This window comes from Pristiophorus japonicus, chromosome 2 (assembly GCF_044704955.1).
Source record: "Pristiophorus japonicus isolate sPriJap1 chromosome 2, sPriJap1.hap1, whole genome shotgun sequence".
Classification (NCBI taxonomy): Eukaryota; Metazoa; Chordata; class Chondrichthyes; family Pristiophoridae; genus Pristiophorus; species Pristiophorus japonicus.
The window spans coordinates 159328322-159347041 of record NC_091978.1 but is presented as its reverse complement, the minus strand read 5'-3'; the positions used below and the strand labels follow the sequence as shown (position 1 = coordinate 159347041).

At 46.9% G+C, this 18720-nt stretch overlaps 1 protein-coding gene across 1 annotated transcript in view; it reads right to left on the bottom strand.

Annotated features, from left to right (window-relative positions):
* Positions 1 to 2135: 2135 nt before the first annotated feature.
* Positions 2136 to 18720, bottom strand: part of txk (TXK tyrosine kinase) — a 109035-nt gene continuing 92450 nt past the window's right edge. The window contains exon 15 of the mRNA XM_070860671.1: positions 2136 to 2210. Within this exon, the coding sequence (XP_070716772.1) occupies positions 2136 to 2210 (75 nt within the window). The remainder of the gene's footprint in view (positions 2211 to 18720) is intronic.

Genomic DNA, 18720 nt, shown 5'->3' with positions numbered 1-18720 from the left:
CTCAAATGTAACCGCAGTTGGGGTGAACGACCCCCTCGACCGCCCGCTGCCTGGACCGGTTGATGGACTAAAGCTCTACAACTATTTTAGCTGAAGACAATTAAATCGTTAAATCAAGTGCCCCCTGATTAAAGGGGCAAGCCATGAGATGCTGCTGTAAGAACTGCTTACAACCAGAGTCATCAGAGGATCATTTCATCCTCAAGTAGAAAGTAAGAGATGTGACCTGTGAGCATACTCACAGGTGCATACATTACACTGATAATAATGCATTAAGGAAAATGTGTGTCAGCTGTGGCTAAATTGGTAGCACACTTGCCTCTGAGTCACAAGGTTGTGGGTTCAAGTCCCCCTGCAGAAACTTGAGCACAAAAATCTAGGCTGACACTCCAGTGCAGCCCTGAGGGATTGCTGCACTGTCAGAGGTACTGTCTTTTGGATGTAATGTTAAACGAAGGTGCTGCTTGCTCTCTCAGGTGGACATAAAAGATCCCATGGCACTATTTTGAAGAAGGGCAGGGGAGTTATCCCTGGAATCCTGACCAATATTTATCCCTCAATCAACATAACAAAAACAGTTTATCTTTTCATTATCACATTGATGTTTGTGGGAGCTTGCTGTGTGCAAATTGGCTGTTGCGTTTCCTACATTACAACAGTGACTACACTTCCAGAAGTACAAGCGCTTTGAGACATCTGGTGGTCGTGAAAGGTGTTATATAAATGCAAGTCTTTCCTTCAAAATAGCAATGTTTGGTTGTGCTTTTAGCAAATGTATACATGCAAATATAGACCTTTGATGATACAAAAAAAAACATATGTTTTCCTTTTTTTGTATCATCATAGGTCTATATTATATGGATTATATGGAGTAACAGCAATGTTGGATATTAATGTCAATTGCAAACTGTCCTTTATTGTTAAACCCGATTACCTCCACACACCCCACTAGCAACACACTGAAAATATTAGTCAATAAGTTTATTTGAACAAATAGAAATTTTAGGATCAGCTTTCTTTATTTACACATTTGCTTGAACACAATAAAAGTCTCTTTAGAATTTCTTACAATTTTGCTATATTTTCATTATTACATACAAATTGTAGATATTGCACAAAAGACATACTTCAGACAAGGTGGATTATATACAGAAGTACTAAAATCTTATAATATAATCTCATTCAAAGAGAAATTAACTTTTTTTGCTCATCTAGGATGCATACGTTGGCTAAAATACTGCTTAAGCCCACACACCATGTTATAATACAGATTGGGAACATATAAAGGTACATTAGAACTTGTGACCACAGAACAAGCTCACTTTAGCTCCAAAATGATCACAGGTCACAGAACAGAAAGGATATTAATATTATGCATTAACCCCAATTCATCTATTTTCATATGATCACTGGATTCTACTTATTGCCTTGTCTAAAAGAGTCCCTTTTAAATAATGAATGTTTTACAACTCCTCTACAGCCCATTGCAGTGAGTTTATTGCTGTTGTTTCTGATAATTACCAATGATTGCACCACTTTACTGGATGTTGCCCAGAAGAAACAGTGCTACATTACCAAATGATACATTCTGCAATACTGGTTTTAATGCTGTGCTTTCTGTTGTCTCTTTTATTTATGATTTTAAGTTGTTACACAGTTAAAATAGCGAAAGGCAATTGTATTAAATATAATAAAGTTTAGCTTTACCTACATATACTCTATTAGCAGATATGTGTCAGAATTTGACCGTATGGTAGCTGCGCTGCTGTTTATCACCTTCATGATCATAGTAAAGTATATTTAAATAACTTTAAGACATACTAACAGCACAAAGAAATATGACAATGAGAATACCAATATTAATAGAATTTACAAATACCCCTTGAACTATATGATTGCCACATAGCTCCAGTATGTTTTTTTACCAGTACAGTTTTATAAACAAAATCACCAACGTGCCTTATGTATTTTGTCTTATTGTCCTGCATCCTTTCTTGAAACTTTCTCTAATATTGCACTTAAATTATGTTGCCTGTAAAACAAGAACAGACAAAACATCTGCACAGAATGTTTTCTGAGGATTCTGAATATATTATCACTCCACATCCAGGATTTTGAACATGTGAGAAGTCTTTTTACTCATATTCATTCACTGTGACCTCGTTGATTAAGTCCAACAACTCATGAAAACCAGGGCGCCCATCTGGTTTCTGAAAAATATTTTAAAAGAATATTAAAGTGATCATCTGCGCAGGAACTGGCCGCTAGTTTACTGTGCCACTGATCCCATCTCAAATCACAAGGACTGGATCATTACAATATTCGGAGAAGCCTGCTATTTTGAAAAGGGCACCAAAGGGGCACAAAAATATGTGAATTGGAAGGGAGCTAATATAGTGGTACAAGAAATTAAAAGGGAAAGGATGAATCATTTTAAACTAGGGGGCAGGGAACATAAAAACAATCACAAAGAGCAAATAGTGAAAGTAGAAATAGATCAGATTAATATATAAATAAAAAAATGTTTAGGAAAAATGATAGCGTCCAGAAGGAATAACATGAGTACTGGATACAGTTATTAGTAGGGAAAAGACTAATAACTTTGAAAAGGGAAAAATCATAGGAAAAGGAGTAGTTTTAAATACAAGCAAACATAAAAGGTACGGCGCGAGCTGGGCTGAAGTCCCAGGCTAGCCCAGGAGAGAACATAAGAATATAAGAATTAGGAGCAGGAGTGGGCCATTCGGCCCCTCGAGCCTGCTCCGCCATTCAATAAGATCATGACTGAGCTTCTACCTCAACTCCACTTTCCGGCACTAGCCCCATATCCCCTGATTCCCTTAATATCCTAAAATCTATCGATTTCTGTCTTGAATATACTCAACGACTGGGGCAGAGAATTCCAAAGATCCACCACTGTCTGAGTGAAAAAATTTCTCCTCATCTCAGTCTTAAATGGCCGACCTCTTCTTCTGAGACTGTGACCCCAGGTTCTAGACTCCTCAGCCAGGAGAAACATCATTCCTGCACCTACCCTGTTGTAGAATCATAGAATCATAGAAATATACAGCACAGAAAGAGGCCATTTCGGCCCATCGTGTCCGCACCAGCCAACAAAGAGCTATCCAGCCTAATCCCACTTTCCAGCTCTTGGTCCATAGCCCTGCAGGTTACAGCACTTCAAATGCATATCCAAGTACTTTTTAAATGTGGTGAGGGTTTCTGTCTGTACCACCCTTTCAGGCAGTGAGTTCCAGTCCCCCACCACACTCAAATTCCCCTCAAATCCCCTCTAACTATAGGCCGGTTAGTTTAATACCTGTAGTGGGGAAAATGCTTGAAGCTATCATTAAGGAAGAAATAGAAGGACAGCTAGATAGGAATAGTGCAATCAAGCAGACGTAACATGAATTCATGAAGGGGAAATCATGTTTAACTAATTTACTGGAATTCTTTGAGGATATAACGAGCATGGTGGATAGAGGTGTACCGATGGATGTGGTGTATTTAGATTTCCAAAAGGCTTTTGATAAGGTTACTGCAGAAGATAAAGGTACGCGGAGTCAGAGGAAATGTATTAGCATGGATCGAGAATTGGCTAGCTAACAGAAAGCAGAGATTCTGGATAAATGAGTCCTTTTCGGGTTGGAAATCGGTGGTTAGTGGTGTGCCACATGGATCGGTGCTGGGACCACAACTGTTTACAATATACATAGATGACCTGGAAGAGGGGACAGAGTGTAGTGTAACAAAATTTGCAGATGACACAAAGATTAGTGTTGTGTAGAGGACACAGAGAGGCTGCAAAGATATTTAAATAAGTTAAGCGAATGGGCTAAGGTTTGGCAGATGGAATACAATGTCGGAAAATGTGAGGTCATCCACCTTGGAAAAAAAAACAGTAAAAGGGAACATTATTTGAATGGGGAGAACTTACAACATGCTGCGGTGCAGAGGGACCTGGGGGTCCTTGTGCATGAATCCCAAAAAGTTAGTTTGCAGGTGCAGCAGATAATCAGGAAGGCAAATGGAATGTTGGCCTTCATTGCAAGAGGGATGGAGTACAAAAGCAGGGAGGTCCTGATGCAACTGTACAGGGTATTGGTGAGGCCGCACCTGGAGTACTGTGTGCAGTTTTGGTCACCTTACTTAAGGAAGGATATACTAGCTTTGGAGGGGGTACAGAGACAATTCACTAGGCTGATTCCGGAGATGAGGGGGTTACCTTATGATGATAGATTGAGTAGACTGGGTCTTTACTCGTTGGAGTTCAGAAGGATGAGGGGTGATGTTATAGAAACATTTAAAATAATGAAAGGGATAGACAAGATAGAAGCAGAGAGATTGTTTCCACTGGTCGGGGAGACTAGAACTAGGGGGCACAGCCTCAAAATACGGGAGAGCCAATTTAAAACTGAGTTGAGAAGGAATTTCTTCTCCCAGAGGGTTGTGAATCTGTGGAATTCTCTGCCCAAGGAAGTAGTTGAGGCTAGCTCATTGAATGTATTCAAATCACAGATAGATAGATTTTTAACCAATAAGGGAATTAAGGGTTACGGGGAGCGGGCGGGTAAGTGGAGCTGAGTCCACGGCCAGATCAGCCATGATCTTGTTGAATGGCGGAACAGGCTCGAGGGGCTAGATGGCCTACACCTGTTCCTAATTCTTATGTTCTTATGTAAACTTCTACCAATTACTGTAAATATATGCCCCCTGGTTGTTGACTCTTCTGCTAAGGGAAATAGGTATGTCCTATCCAATCTATCTAGGCCCCTCATAATTTTATACACCTCAATAAGGTGTCCCCTCAGCCTGCTCTGTTCCAAAGAAAACAAACACAGCCTATCCAATCTTTCCTCATAGCTAATATTCTCCACTCATAAGAACATAAGAATTAGGAACAGGAGTAGGCCATCTAGCCCCTCGAGCCTGCTCCGCCATTCAACAAGATCATGGCTGATCTGGCCGTGGACTCAGCTCCACTTACCCGCCCGCTCCCCATAACCCTTAATTCCCTTATTGGTTAAAAATCTATCTATCTGTGATTTGAATACATTCAATGAGCTAGCCTCAACTGCTTCCCTGGGCAGAGAATTCCACAGATTCAGAACCCTCTGGGAGAAGAAATTCCTTCTCAACTCGGTTTTAAATTGGCTCCCCCCGTATTTTGAGGCTGTGCCCCTTAGTTCTAGTCTCCCCGACCAGTGGAAACAACCTCTCTGCCTCTATCTTGTCTATCCCTTTCATTATTTTAAATGTTTCTATGAGATCACCCCTCATCCTTCTGCAATCCAATGAGTAAAGACCCAGTCTACTCAATCTATCATCATAAGGTAACCCCCTCATCTCCGGAATCAGCCCAGTGAATCGTCTCTGTACCCTCTCCAAAGCTAGTATATCCTTCCTTAAGTAAGGTGACCAAAACTGCATGTAGTACTCCAGGTGCGGCCTCACCAACACCCTGTACAGTTGTAGCAGGACCTCCCTGCTTTTGTACTCCATCCCTCTTGCAATGAAGGCCAACATTCCATTCGCCTTCCTGATTACCTGCTGCACCTGCAAACTAACTCCCGGCAACATCCTCGTTAATCTCATCTGCACCCTCTCTAGTGCAATCACATCTTTCCTGTAATGTGGTGACCAGAACTGCACGCAGTAATCTAGCTGTGCCTTAACTAGTGTTTTATACAGTTCAAGCAGAACCTCTCTGTTCTTGTATTCTATGCCTCTGCTAATAAAGACAAGTAATTCTGTATGCCTTCTTAACCATCTTATCTACCTGGCCTGCTACCTTCAGCGATCTGTGCACATGTTCTCCAAGGTCACTTTATTCCTCTACACTTCTCAGTGTAACTACAATTTAATGTGTATTCCCTTGCCTTGTTAGCCCTCCACAAATGCATTACCTCACACTTCTACACATTGAATTCCATTTGCCACTGATTTGCCCACCTGACCAGTTCATTGATATCTTCCTGCAGTCTACAGATTTCTTCTTCATTTTCAACACACAGCTGATTTTAGTATCATCATACCCCCTACATTCAAGTTAAAATCATTGATATATATCACAAAAAGCAAGGGACCTAGTACTGTAATATCTCCAAGTTTGCAGATGACACTAAACTGGGTGGTGGTGTGAGCTGTGAGGAGGATGCTAAGAGGCTGTAGGGTGACTTGGACAGGTTAGGTGAGTGGACAAATGCATGGCAGATGCAGTATAATGTGGATAAATGTGAGGTTATCCAATTTGAGGGTAAAAATGCGAAGACAGAATATTATCTGAATGGTGGCAGACTAGGAAAAGGGGAGGTGCAACGAGACCTGGGTGTCATGGTTCATCAGTCACTGAAAGTTGGCATGTAGGTACAGCAGGCGGTAAAGAAGGCAAATGGAATGTTGGCCTTCATAGAGGACTTTACAAGGGGATTTGAGTATAGGAGCAGGGAGATCTTACTGCAGTTGTACAGGGCCTTGGTGAGGCCTCACCTGAAATATTGTGTTCAGTTTTGGTCTGCTAATCTGAGGAAGGACGTTCTTGCTATTGAGGGAGTGCAGCGAAGGTTCACCAGACTGATTCCCGGGATGGCTGGACTGACATATGAGGAGAGACTGGATCAACTGGGCCTTTATACATTGGAGTTTAGAAGGATGAGAGGGGATCTCAAAGAAACTTACAAGATTCTGATGGGACGGGACAGGTTAGATGTGGGTAGATTGTTCCCGATGTTGGGGAAGTCCAGAACCAGGGGACACAGTCTTAGGATAAGGGGTAGGCCATTTAGGACTGAGATTAGGAGAAACTTCTTCACTCAGAGAGTTGTTAACCTGTGGAATTCCCTGCCGCAGAGAGTTGTTGATGCCAGTTCATTGGGTATATTCAAGAGGGTGTTAGATATGGCCCTTACGGCTAAGGGGATCAAGGGGTATGGAGAGAAAGCAAGAAAAGGGTACTGAGGGAATGATCAGCCATGATCTTATTGAATGGTGGTGCAGGCTCGAAGGGCCAAAATGGCCGCCTACTGCACCTATTTTCTATGAGCCCTGCGGAACCCCACTGCAAACAGCCTTCCAGTCACAAAAATCACCCATCAATCATTACCCTTTGCTTGCTGTCACTGAGCTAATTTTGGATCCAACTTGCCACTTTTCCTTGGATCCCATGGGCTTTTACTTTCGTGACCAGTTTGCCATGTGCGACCTTATCAAAAGCCTTGCTAAAATCCATATACACTACATCTTATGCACTGCCCTCATCGACCTTCCGTGTTACCTCCTCAAAAACTTTAATCAAGTTAGTCAGAATCGACCTTCCCTTAACAAATCCATGCTGGCTTTCCTTGATTAATCTGTACCTCGCTAAATTAAGACTTATCTTGTCCCTCAGAATATTTTCCAATAATTTTCCCACCACCAAGGTTAGGCTGACTGGCCTATAATTACTCAGTCTATTCCTTTCTCCCTTTTTAAACAAAGTACTGTTATGTCTCAAATAAAGCAATGTGACTGAGTACTGTAGACTTGAGTAAGTGTGATCTTAGTCTCTTTATTCTGACTCCAGATTGCTGGCACAGCATGGGAGGCCTGCTTATATGCAGTGCTCCTAAGGGATGCTGGGATCACTTGGGACTCCAACAGATGCGCCCTCTGGTGGCGGTAGAATGCTGGTTACAAGGTGTTACATACATAATAGGTACATCGTACCACTCTCGTCATTGATAGGAGGCTCCCGAGATATGGGAAGTGGCCCACGGTGTCCAGGGCCACGCCATGGATCTTGATGACTGGGGGAGAGTGCTGTGCAGTGAGGACAGGCTTGTGGAGGGCCTTTGTCTTACGGATGCTTACTGTAAGGCCCATGCTTTCGTACACCTCAGTAAATACGTCGACTATGTCTTGGAGTTCAGCCTCTGTATGTGCGCAGATGCAGGTGTCGTCCGCGTACTGTAGCTCGACGACAGAGGTTGGGGTGGTCTTGGACCTGGACTGGAGATGGCGCAGGTTGAACAGGTTCCCACTGGTTCTGTAGTTTAGTTCCACTCCAGCGGGGAGCTTGTTGACTGTGAGGTAGAGCATGGCGGCGAGAAGGATTGAGAAGAGAGTTGGGGCGATGACGCAGCCCTGTTTGAGCCCGGTCCAGATGTGGATTGGGTCTGTGATGGATTCGTTGGTAAGGATCACAGCCTGCATGTCATCATGAAGCAGCTGGAGGATGGTGACTGTCAAGTATTCAACTGTCGTTGTAACCCATGTATAAACTGACCTAAGTTGTACACCGTGAGAACACTGACCACTAGGTGGTGAACTTGTGGGAGACATTCCTAACCTGAACTTTCAGGTATAAAAGGGGAAGCTCCACCCACCTTCTTCACTTCAGTGCTGGCTAATAAAGGACTGGTCACAGAGTGACCTTCTCAGAAGTATGGGCCTCGTGTGCATTTGTACTGTATAGTAAGGACATATTATTGGTAACGAGAAACTGGGATTTAAACCACGCGAGCATGGCCAGACAAGACAAGCACAGACAAGAGGTACTGTGTTGGTGATGATTGGGATGATTTTATTGAGAGACTACAGCAAAGTTTTGTCACTTAAGGAATGGCTGTGACAGGATTCGACCGACAAACGCAGGGCTCATCTCCTGACGGTTTGTGGATCCAGGACGTACTCCTTGATGAAGGATCTTCTAGCGCCAGAGAAGCCGGTGGACAAGGCTTTTGAAGAGCTCAGTAAGTTGATCGGGGAACACTTTAAACCGCGAGCAGCATACACATGGCGAGACACCGGTTTTACACGCACCGGCGGCGAGAAGGGCAAAGCGTTCCAGACTTCGTGGCAGATCTCCGGCGACTGGCGAGCCGATGTAAGTTCCCAGATGCATGCAGAGCGGAGATGCTGTGAGATTTTTTTATTGAGGGCATCGGGCACGCTGGGGTTTTCAGGAAACTGATTGAGACCAAAGACTTGACCCTGGAAACGGCGGCTTTGATGGCCCAGACATTTACCTCAGGGGAGGAAGAGACCAGAATGATGTTTGGCAAAAATCTTGGTTTAAATTCAGCAAATGGACAGGGAGTCAACATTGTTAATGTGGCACACAGTTCTCCAGGTAGACAGGTACAATTGGACATGCCTGAGCATGTAGTCGAACCCAAAGGGGGAATTCAACAGAGACAATGGCTAGCTGAACGGCGATTCATACCATCGCAAGGGACAAAGCGGCCAGTAATGGGGCCATCAACACCTGTCAATGGTGCGCTTAAGGACAGTTACAGAGACAGTCAGAGACGATCGACTGGTAATGGACCTTTTGTTTCCAACAACGGCTCATGTTGGAGGTGTGGAGGCAAACACACAGCCAGAGCTTGCAGGTATCAGCAATATACCTGCAGAAACTGCAACGTCAGTGGTCACTTGGCGCGTATGTGCAGGAAGTCTGCAGCCAGGTTGATGTACGAGGAGGACGGGCCCGATGTAAGGCCTATGAGGCCAAATGGACACTGGGGGAAATCGCTGGAAGCTGAAGTTCAGCGAGTTCATGTGGAGCACATATACAGTTCATACACCAGGATGCCACCGATAATAATGAAAGTGCTCCTCAATGGCATCCCAGTATCAATGGAGCTAGACACGGGGGCCAGCCAGTCCCTGATGAGTATCAAACAGTTCGACAAGTTGTGGACGTCCAAGGCCAGGAGGCCAAAATTAGTGCTGATTGACGCACAGCTACAGACATATACAAAGGAAATCATTCCGATGCTAGGCAGCGCCATGGTAGTCGTGACCCACAAAGATTCGGAGAACAGGTTGCCACTCTGGATTGTACCAGGGGACGGTCCCGCGCTGCTGGGGAGGAGTTGGCTTGCTGTCATGAACTGGAAATGGGGCGATGTCAATGCAACTTCTTCTGTGGAGCGAATATCATGCTCACAGGTCCTGGACAAATTTGACTCACTATTTCAACCCGGCATTGGCACTTTCATGGGGGCCAAGGTAGTCATTCACATAAACCCGGACGCCAGGCCAGTACACCACAAGGCCAGAGCGGTGCCGTACGTGATGTGGGAAAAGATAGAAGGCGAATTGGACCGCCTGCTGAGGGAAGGCATCATCTCGCCAGTCGAATTCAGTGACTGGGCGAGCCCAATTGTGCGGGTGCTCAAGGCAGATGGGTCGGTCAGGATATGTGGTGATTACAAGGCCACCATCAATCGGGTGTCATTCCAAGACCAGTACCCGCTACCGAGAGCGGAGGACCTCTTTGCGACGCTATCCACTGGCAAACTTTTTTCAAAATTGGACCTGACCTCAGCTTACATGGCCCAGGAGCTGGCGAGTGAGTCGAAGAAGTTGACCACCATCACGACACACAAGGGGTTGTTTGAGTACAACAGATGTCCGTTCGGGATTCGCTCGGCCGCCACGATCTTTCAACAAAACATGGAAAGCCTCCTCAAGTCGATTCCAAGGACGGTGTTTTTCAAAACGACATCCTCATCACGGATTGCAATACTGAAGAATACCTCCACAACCTGGAGGAGGTGCTATGCAGACTGGACCGGGTAGGTCTGCAACTGAAAAAGGCGAAGTGCGTCTTCCTAGCTCCAGAGGTAGAATTCCTGGGGATGAGGGTAGCAGCAGACGGGATCAGACCTACTGCATCCAAAACGGAAGTGATCCAGAGAGCACCCAGACCCCTAACACAATGGAGCTGCGTTCGTTCCTGGAGCTCCTGAAATATTTTGATAACTTAGAGCCGTTACACGTGCTCCTACGCAAAGGTCACGAATGGGTCTGGGGGGACAGCCAGGAAAGGGCTTTTGATAGAGCATGCAATTTGTTATGCTCCAACAATCTGTTAACGCTATATGACCCATGTAAGAAAATTGTTTTAACATGCGATGCGTCGTCCTATGGGGTCAGGTGTGTGTTGCAGCATGTTAATGCCAAGGGTCAGTTACAGCCAGTAGCTTATGCCTCCAGAAGCCTGTCCCAGGCAGGAAGGGGCTACGGGATGGTTGAAAAGGAAGCGCTTGCATGTGTATATGCAGTAAAAAAAATGCACCTCATAGTTTTGGTCTTTGTGCCTTGTTGCCCCACAATTTCTCAAAAGCCTTCTGGCTCACAATTGATTGACTTACCCCGTGTCCAATTCCATGGAAACTGGAATGCCGTTTAATTTGACTTTAAACATTATCAGAGAGCTTTTGGTGGTGAAGGTATGTACCCCATACACTTCCTCTTCAGCCTCGCGTTGAGTTGCCTCTCTTACTCGTTCAGGGTGATCCGCGCCGGAGTGGTCATCTTCTGCCGACTCTGCCATGTGGTGAGTCGCAGCAGGTCTGCACATTCGCTGGAGGTGCCCCATTGTTCCACAGCCCTTGCACACGTAGTGCTTGAATCGACATTGATGGGCTTGATGATTACCCCCGCAGTGCCAACATGGTGTTCATGGATTCGCATTCACGCCCCACAGCGGACCCTGAGTCATCCTAGGTCTGGCCTCTGCGGACGTGTAGGCCCTGCATGTACAGTTCTGCCTGCTGAAGGCGTTATTTTATGCACAGTACTCGCCGGTGAGTTTCGATGCTGCAATGATATCTATTTAGCGTTATCATTCGTGGACATGAAAGCCTGGGGTATCGTGATGGCCTTGCTCAGATCTAGGGATTCGGCAGACAGCTATTTGCGAAGAACGACCTCGTGGCCGATTCCAAGCATGAAAAAGTCCTGCAACATTTCCCCCAAAAATCCAGCAAATACGCACGGCCCCACAAGGCGTCTTAGGTCAGGGACATAGTTCGCCACATCCTGGCCCTCGGAGTGATGGTTCGTAGAAAAGCGATACCTGGTCATCAAGATGCTCCCCTTCGGCTTGAGGTGTCCTCGAACCAGCATGCACAACTCTTCATGTGTCTTCTCTGTTGGTTTCGTCGGTGCTAGCAGATTTTTGATGAGGCCATATATCGTGGACCCGCAAACGGTGAGGAGAATCGCAGGTGGACTGTCAGACTCATCAGGCAATTCTTGTCCCCTCCTGATAGCCAAGTTGTGTAGCATGAAGCCCACCATCACAAATTGAGCTACCTGCTCAGGGTGGTATTTGAGCTCGCCTCCTGAGTGGTCCAGGCATCTAAAGCGCTGCTTCAGCACTCTAATGGTTTTCTCCACGATATTGCGAGTTGCTCTGTGGCTCTCGTTGTATCACCTCTCGGCTTTGATGTGGGTGTCACGGAGTGGGGTTCATCAGCCAGGTGACGAGGCCATATCCTTTGTCCCCAAGCATCCAGCATTGACCTTGTGGCTCATTGTTAAACAAGTCAGATACAGTGCTCTCACGCAGGATGTGAGCATCATGGATTCTGCCCGGAAATTGAGCATTCACTGGCAGTATAATTTGCTGGTCGTCGATAACCAGTTGGACATTCAGGGAGTAGAATCCCTTGCGGTTCCTGAAAATCTCAGCATCCTGAAAAGGTGCCCGCATCACAATGTGCGTACAGTCTATTACTCCCTGCACTTTGGGGAAGTTTGCAATTCTGAAGAATCCTAGAGCCCTCTCAGTCTGTGCCTCCCTGATCATAGGGAAGCTGATCAAATCTCAGCATGCGTACAGGGCTTCAGTGACCTGACTAATGCAGCGATGTGTGGCATGCTGAGAAAGTCCGCAAATGTCGGCAGCTGTGGCCTCAAAAGAACCTGAGGCGTAGAATGATAGTGCCGTGGTGACTTTCACCTCGACGGACAGTGCAGTACTGATGGTGCTGGAAGGCTGCAGATCTGCCGTTATCAGCTGGCATGCCTCCTTTGTGGAAGCGCAGTCTTAGAAGGCAGGTGGTGTTGTGCAAGTCGAGGTAAGAATGCTTCTCCTTGTACTTGCGGGGGGTGTAACGTCTGGTTCTCCTCATCTGTCTCTCACTTCTTACATTGGGCACATAATGCAGTGGAGCATTCCTTCGGCGATGTCAAGTCTATCATGAATCCTACATGGCTACTGTTGGTACTATCACAAGGTGTGCCACCAGAGGGCACCTCAGTGGGGGACTTGTGGGTTACCTGTACAGGTGTGCCTGGCCTAGTATAGAAGGCAGGCCACCAGGTGTGATCCTCACTCTGGAGTTAACAAATAAAGGACTAAGGTCACTACAGTTCAAGTACAACACATTGCCTCGTGGAGTCATTATTAGAGCATCCAAGGACATAACAATTGGCGATGAGATTACGGACTTTCACGCAAAAATGGCTACCCTTGGTACGTTGAAGCAGTTCACCGATGGTGATGATTGGGACGCCTTTATGGACAGGCTCGACCATTTCTTCACAGCAAATGACCTGGCTGGAGACAACCCGGCCACACTGGCTGATAAGCGCAGAGCTATCCTGCTAACCAGTTGTGGGCCCACTGTCTATGGCCTCATCAGGGACTTGCTGGCACCAGCGAAGACAATGACCAAGACGTACGAGGAGCTCGTAACCCTGATCCATGAGCAACTCAAGCCCAAGGAGAGCATCCTCCCAGCCAGACACCGGTTCTACACACACCGACGGCCCGAAGGCCAGGAAATTGCGAAGTACGCCGCAGACCTCAGGAGGCTGGCGGCACCGTGAGAGTTCGGCAACCACCTCAACGAAGCGCTGCGGGACATCTTTGTCATTGGAATCGGCCATGAGGGCCTTCTTCATAAGCTACTGTCAGCGGATACCATAGTCACACGACAGAAGGCCATCTCTGTGAGCCAGTCATTCATGACCTTGACCTGCGGTTCTAGGTAGATGCTCACCCTCAGGACTCAAACCCGGCAGGTACTGTGCACTGAGTGGCGTCTTTTAGAGGCTGGACTGTAGAACACAAACCCTCTCAGGGGAGAGAGAACAGGCCCCTGAGTCCCTTAACTCAGAGTCTGCCGAGGGGTGCTAATCGAGCAGCACCATGCTGGCGTTGCAGAGGGAATCACAGGGCTCACCAGTGCCATTTTAAAGACTATGTATACAAGGGCTGCAGCACAAAGGGCTACCTCCAGCAAATGTGTAAGAGAAATATGACTTACTGTATCGATGAAGAGTCTGCAGATGGCCATGAATCCAGCGCTGATTATGAAACGATAGGCAGAGAGGCAGCTCAGCCCCATGATGAGGTATATAGCATGTTTACCTGCACCACCGAGTGTTCCCCATTGAGGATGGAAGTCGAGATAGATGGCATTCCAGTCGTCATGGAAGTGGACACGGGGGCGAGCCAGTCAGTAATGAGTCAAGAAACCTTTGAGAGGCTATGGGACAATCAAGCTGAACGACCCAAGTTGGTCCCGGTTCAGGCAAAGCTGCGCATCTACACCAATGAATTTATCCCTTTCGTTGGTAGTGCGAATGTAAAGGTACTCCATGATGGTGCGATGCACAAGTTACCTCTGTGGGTTGTTGCAGGTGATGGACCAATGCTACTAGGAAGAAGGTGGATGGAGAAGATCCATTGGAAGTGGGAAGACTTCACCCTTCCAGTGATCGACGTCCTCCGCATTCGGAGGCACAGCAAGCCCTCACCTGAGGGTGAACCCGGCACCAGAGAGCAGACCAGCACAGCACCCGAGGCACAGACCGCTCAGCATAACTGCGTGGAGATGATCCAGCTGAGACGACCCAAACGGACCTTCCAGGCTCCAGTGGCAGGACTCCGGAGGAAGAAAGTCGGATTCAAAGGCGACTTCCCAGCTTCGGTGGCAGAACCCGGGGAGAAGAGGGTCACCGCAGTCGACATCGTGGATGGAGGAAAGATGGCGCCCAAACCACGAGGTGATGCGCTGAAGACAAAGATGGCCACGGCCAGACCACGAGGTGCAGCGCTGATGGAGCAACACGGGGCACCAAACAGAGAAGAGGATTGGGGTAAAGAAAGCAAGGCTCTCTTAAAGGAGGCCTGCAACCCACCACACTTAAAGGTCCACACACTCAAGCAATGTAGTAGCAACTGTAAGTTAGAGATAAAATGTGTAACCGATGATCAGAGTTGTCTACATGAAATAAGCAAGGAAATGTCACGCGATCATGTAAAATGTGTAATTGATAATCAGAATTGTGTACATGCAACCAGCGAGGAAATGTCGTGCGATCGCGATCGGAGCTATAGAGTATCCACAATAAATAATGAAAAGTTGTGCGATGTAGGATTTCAACTGCACGCAGCCAATGCAGTGGGCAGACACCCATTGGGAGCACACAGGTCCAGCAAGCTACCCAGCCTGCATCCCTGGGACCAGAGTTATGCACCTTGGAGTGTGGCCACAAGCAGCCAATACACACAAGCTGCAGAACAAGCGATCTCAGGAGGGCAACGGCACCGGTATCGATACCCTGCCCCTGATTGGCTCCACCTCTCAGGCACCCAATGGCACCAACCGATACGAGCCTGAAAGAGCAAACTGTTCTAAGGCGCAGCCCCCAGAGCGCATCGCCACCAAGGCCATACCCAAAGGGGACTGGGACCAGCCAGGATCCCAAACCAAACAACGCCCAGGCCAGCGAGTCAGCAGTTCCCTGTGCACTGCTAGACAACAGCACCTCAGGGAGCAGCTGTGACCCAGGGTGCAAAGAAAGGACAGGGAGTTCACAGGCATCTGTGAACCTGCCCGACACTAGGAACCACGGCAACAGCCTCAAGAGCAGGCAACTTGAGCCAACTGCGTTCCCACTGCCAGCACTGGGCACCGCGCCACGACCAGACTGCAGGGACACCATCCAGCAGTTCTGGAACTAGTTTGTCCTTATGCACCGGTTACCAATCCCCAGTATGCATCAATAAGGCAGGTGGATCGTTGGTCTAGGGGTATGATTCTCGCTTTAGGGTTGTTACTTGAAATTTGTGAGAGATCCTGGGTTCAAATCCCCGACGAGCCCACATTTCCTTTTCAGAATGGGAGGCAGTGACTAGTGGAGTGCCGCAGGGCTCAGTGCTGGGACCCCAGCTATTTACAAATATATATTAATGATTTGGATGAAGGAATTGAGTGTAATATCTCCAAGTTTGCGGATGACACTAAACTGGGTGGCGGTGTGAGCTGTGAGGAGGACGCTAAGAGGCTGCAGGGTGACTTGGACAGGTTAGGTGAGTGGGCAAATGCATGGCAGATGCAGTATAATCTGGATAAATGTGAGGTTATCCACTTTGAGGGCAAAAACACGAGGGCAGAATATTATCTGAATGGTGGCAGATTAGGAAAAGGGGAGGTGTAACGAGACCTAGGTGTCATGGTTCAGCAGTCATTGAAAGTTGGCTTGCAGGTACAGTCGTTGAAGGAAAGGGTGGGTGGGACTGGTTTGCCGCACGCTTTTTCTGCTGCCTGAGCTTGATTTCTGCATGCTCTCGGCGTTGAGACTCGAGGTGCTCAGCGCCTTCTCGGACGCACTTCCTCCACTTAAGGCGGTCTTGGGCCAGGGTGCGCCCAGGTGTCAGTGGGGATGTTGCATTTTATCAGGGAGGCTTTGAGGGTGTCCTTGTAGCGTTTCCACTGACCACCTTTGGCCTGTTTGCCATGAAGGAGCTCCGAGTAGAGCACTTGCTTTGGGAGTCTCGTATCTGGCATGCGAACTATGTGGCCTGTCCATCGGAGCTGATCGAGTGTGTCAGTGCTTCAATGCTGGGGATTTTAGCCTGGATGAGGACGCTGATGCACCTATCCTCCCAGGGGATTTGTAGGATCTTGCGGAAACATCGTTGGTGATATTTCTCCAGCAACTTGAGATGTCTGCTGTACATGGTCCATGTCTCTGAGCCATACAGGAGGGCAGGTATTACTACAGCCCTGTACACCATGAGCTTGGTGGCAGTTTTGAGAGCCTGGTCTTCAAACACTCTTTTCATCAGGCGGCCGAAGGCTGCACTGGCGCACTGGAAGCGGTGTTGGATCTCGTCATCGATGCCTGCTCTTGTTGATAGGAGGCTCCCGAGATATAGGAAGTGGTCCACGGTGTCCAGGGCCGCACCGTGGATCTTGATGACTGGGAGGAAGTGTTGTGCGGTGAGGACAGGCTGGTGGAGGACCTTTGTCTTAAGGATGTTTAGCGTAAGGCCCATGCTTTCGTACGCCTCAGTAAATACGTCGACTATGTCCTGGAGTTCAGCCTCTGTATGTGTGCAGACTCAGGCGTTGTCCGCGTACTGTAGCCTGATGACAGAGGTTGGGATGGTCTTGGATCTGGCCTGGAGACGACGCAGGTTGCACAGGTTCCCACTGGTTCTGCAGTTTATTTCCACTCCAGCGTGGAGCTTGTTGAATGTAGTACAAGGGTACTACATTAGCAGTCTTCCAATCATCGGCACCATGACCAGATCCAAACAGGACTGGAAAATGATGGTCAAGGCCTCTGCTATTTCCTCTTTTACTTTGCTCAACAGCCTGGGATGCGTTTCATCCAGGCCTGGGGACTTATCTACTTTCAAAGCTGCTAAACCCCTCAATACTTCCTCTCTCACTATATTTATTTCATCCAGAATATCACACTCCTCCTCGATAGCAGTATCTGCAATGCCCCTTTCCTTTGTGAAAACAGATGCAAAGTATTCGTTAAGAACTTACCAACATCTTCTGCCTCCACACAAAGATTACCCTCATGGTCTCTAATAGGCCTTACCCTTTCTTTAGTTACTCTCTTACTCTTAATATATTTATCGAACATCTTAGGGTTTTCCTTAATTTTACGAGCCAAGAATTTCTCATGCTCTTTCTTAGCATTCCTAATATCCTTTTTAATTTTGCCTCTTAACTTTCTGTATTCCTCTAAAGATTCTATAGTATTTAGCAGTTGGTATATGACATAAGCGTCCCTTTTTTTCTTAATCCTCCCCTGTAAGTCCCTAGACATCCAGGGGGCTCTAGAATTATTATTCCCAGCCTTTTTCTTTAAGGGCACATGTTTGGCCTGAGCCTTCCAGATCTCCGCCTTGAATGTCGCCCACTGTACCGACACTGATTTACTCACAAGTAGCTGTTTCCAGTCCACTGTGGCCAAATCACTCCTTAACTTAGCAAAATTAGCTTTTCCCCAATTCGGAACTTTTATTCCAGGCCTATCCTTGTCGTTATCCATAACCAACTTGAATCTGACTGAATTATGGTCACTAGCACCCAAGTGCTCTCCCACTAATACCCCTTCAACCTGCCCAGCTTCATTCCCCAAAACTAAATCTAAGACCGCCCCCTCTCGTGTTGGGCTTGCTACATACTGATTAAAAAAGTTCTCTTGAATGCATTTCAAGAATTCCACACCCTCTATATCCTTCACACTAAATTTGTCCCAATCAATATTTGGATAGTTAAAATCCCTTCCTATTACTACCCTATGGTTTTTGAACCACAGCAATTTGCCTACATATTTGCTCCTCTATCTCCCTCCCTCCCACTGTTTGGGGGTATATGATACATGCCCAGCAGTGTGATCGCCCCTTTTTTATTTTTCAATTCGACCCATATGGCCTCATTTGATAATTCCTCTAGCATATCATCCCTCCTTATCGCTGTAATAGTTTCTTTAATCAATACCGTGACCCTCCCCCCCGTTTTTTTACCCTCCTCTCTATCTTGTCTAAAAATCCTGTAGCCAGGAATATTGATCTGCCAAACCTGCCCCTTTTTCAGCCATGTTTCTGTAATGGTTATAATGTCATACTCCCAAGTATCAACCTATACTCTTAGCTCATCTGCCTTATTCGCTATACATCTTGCATTA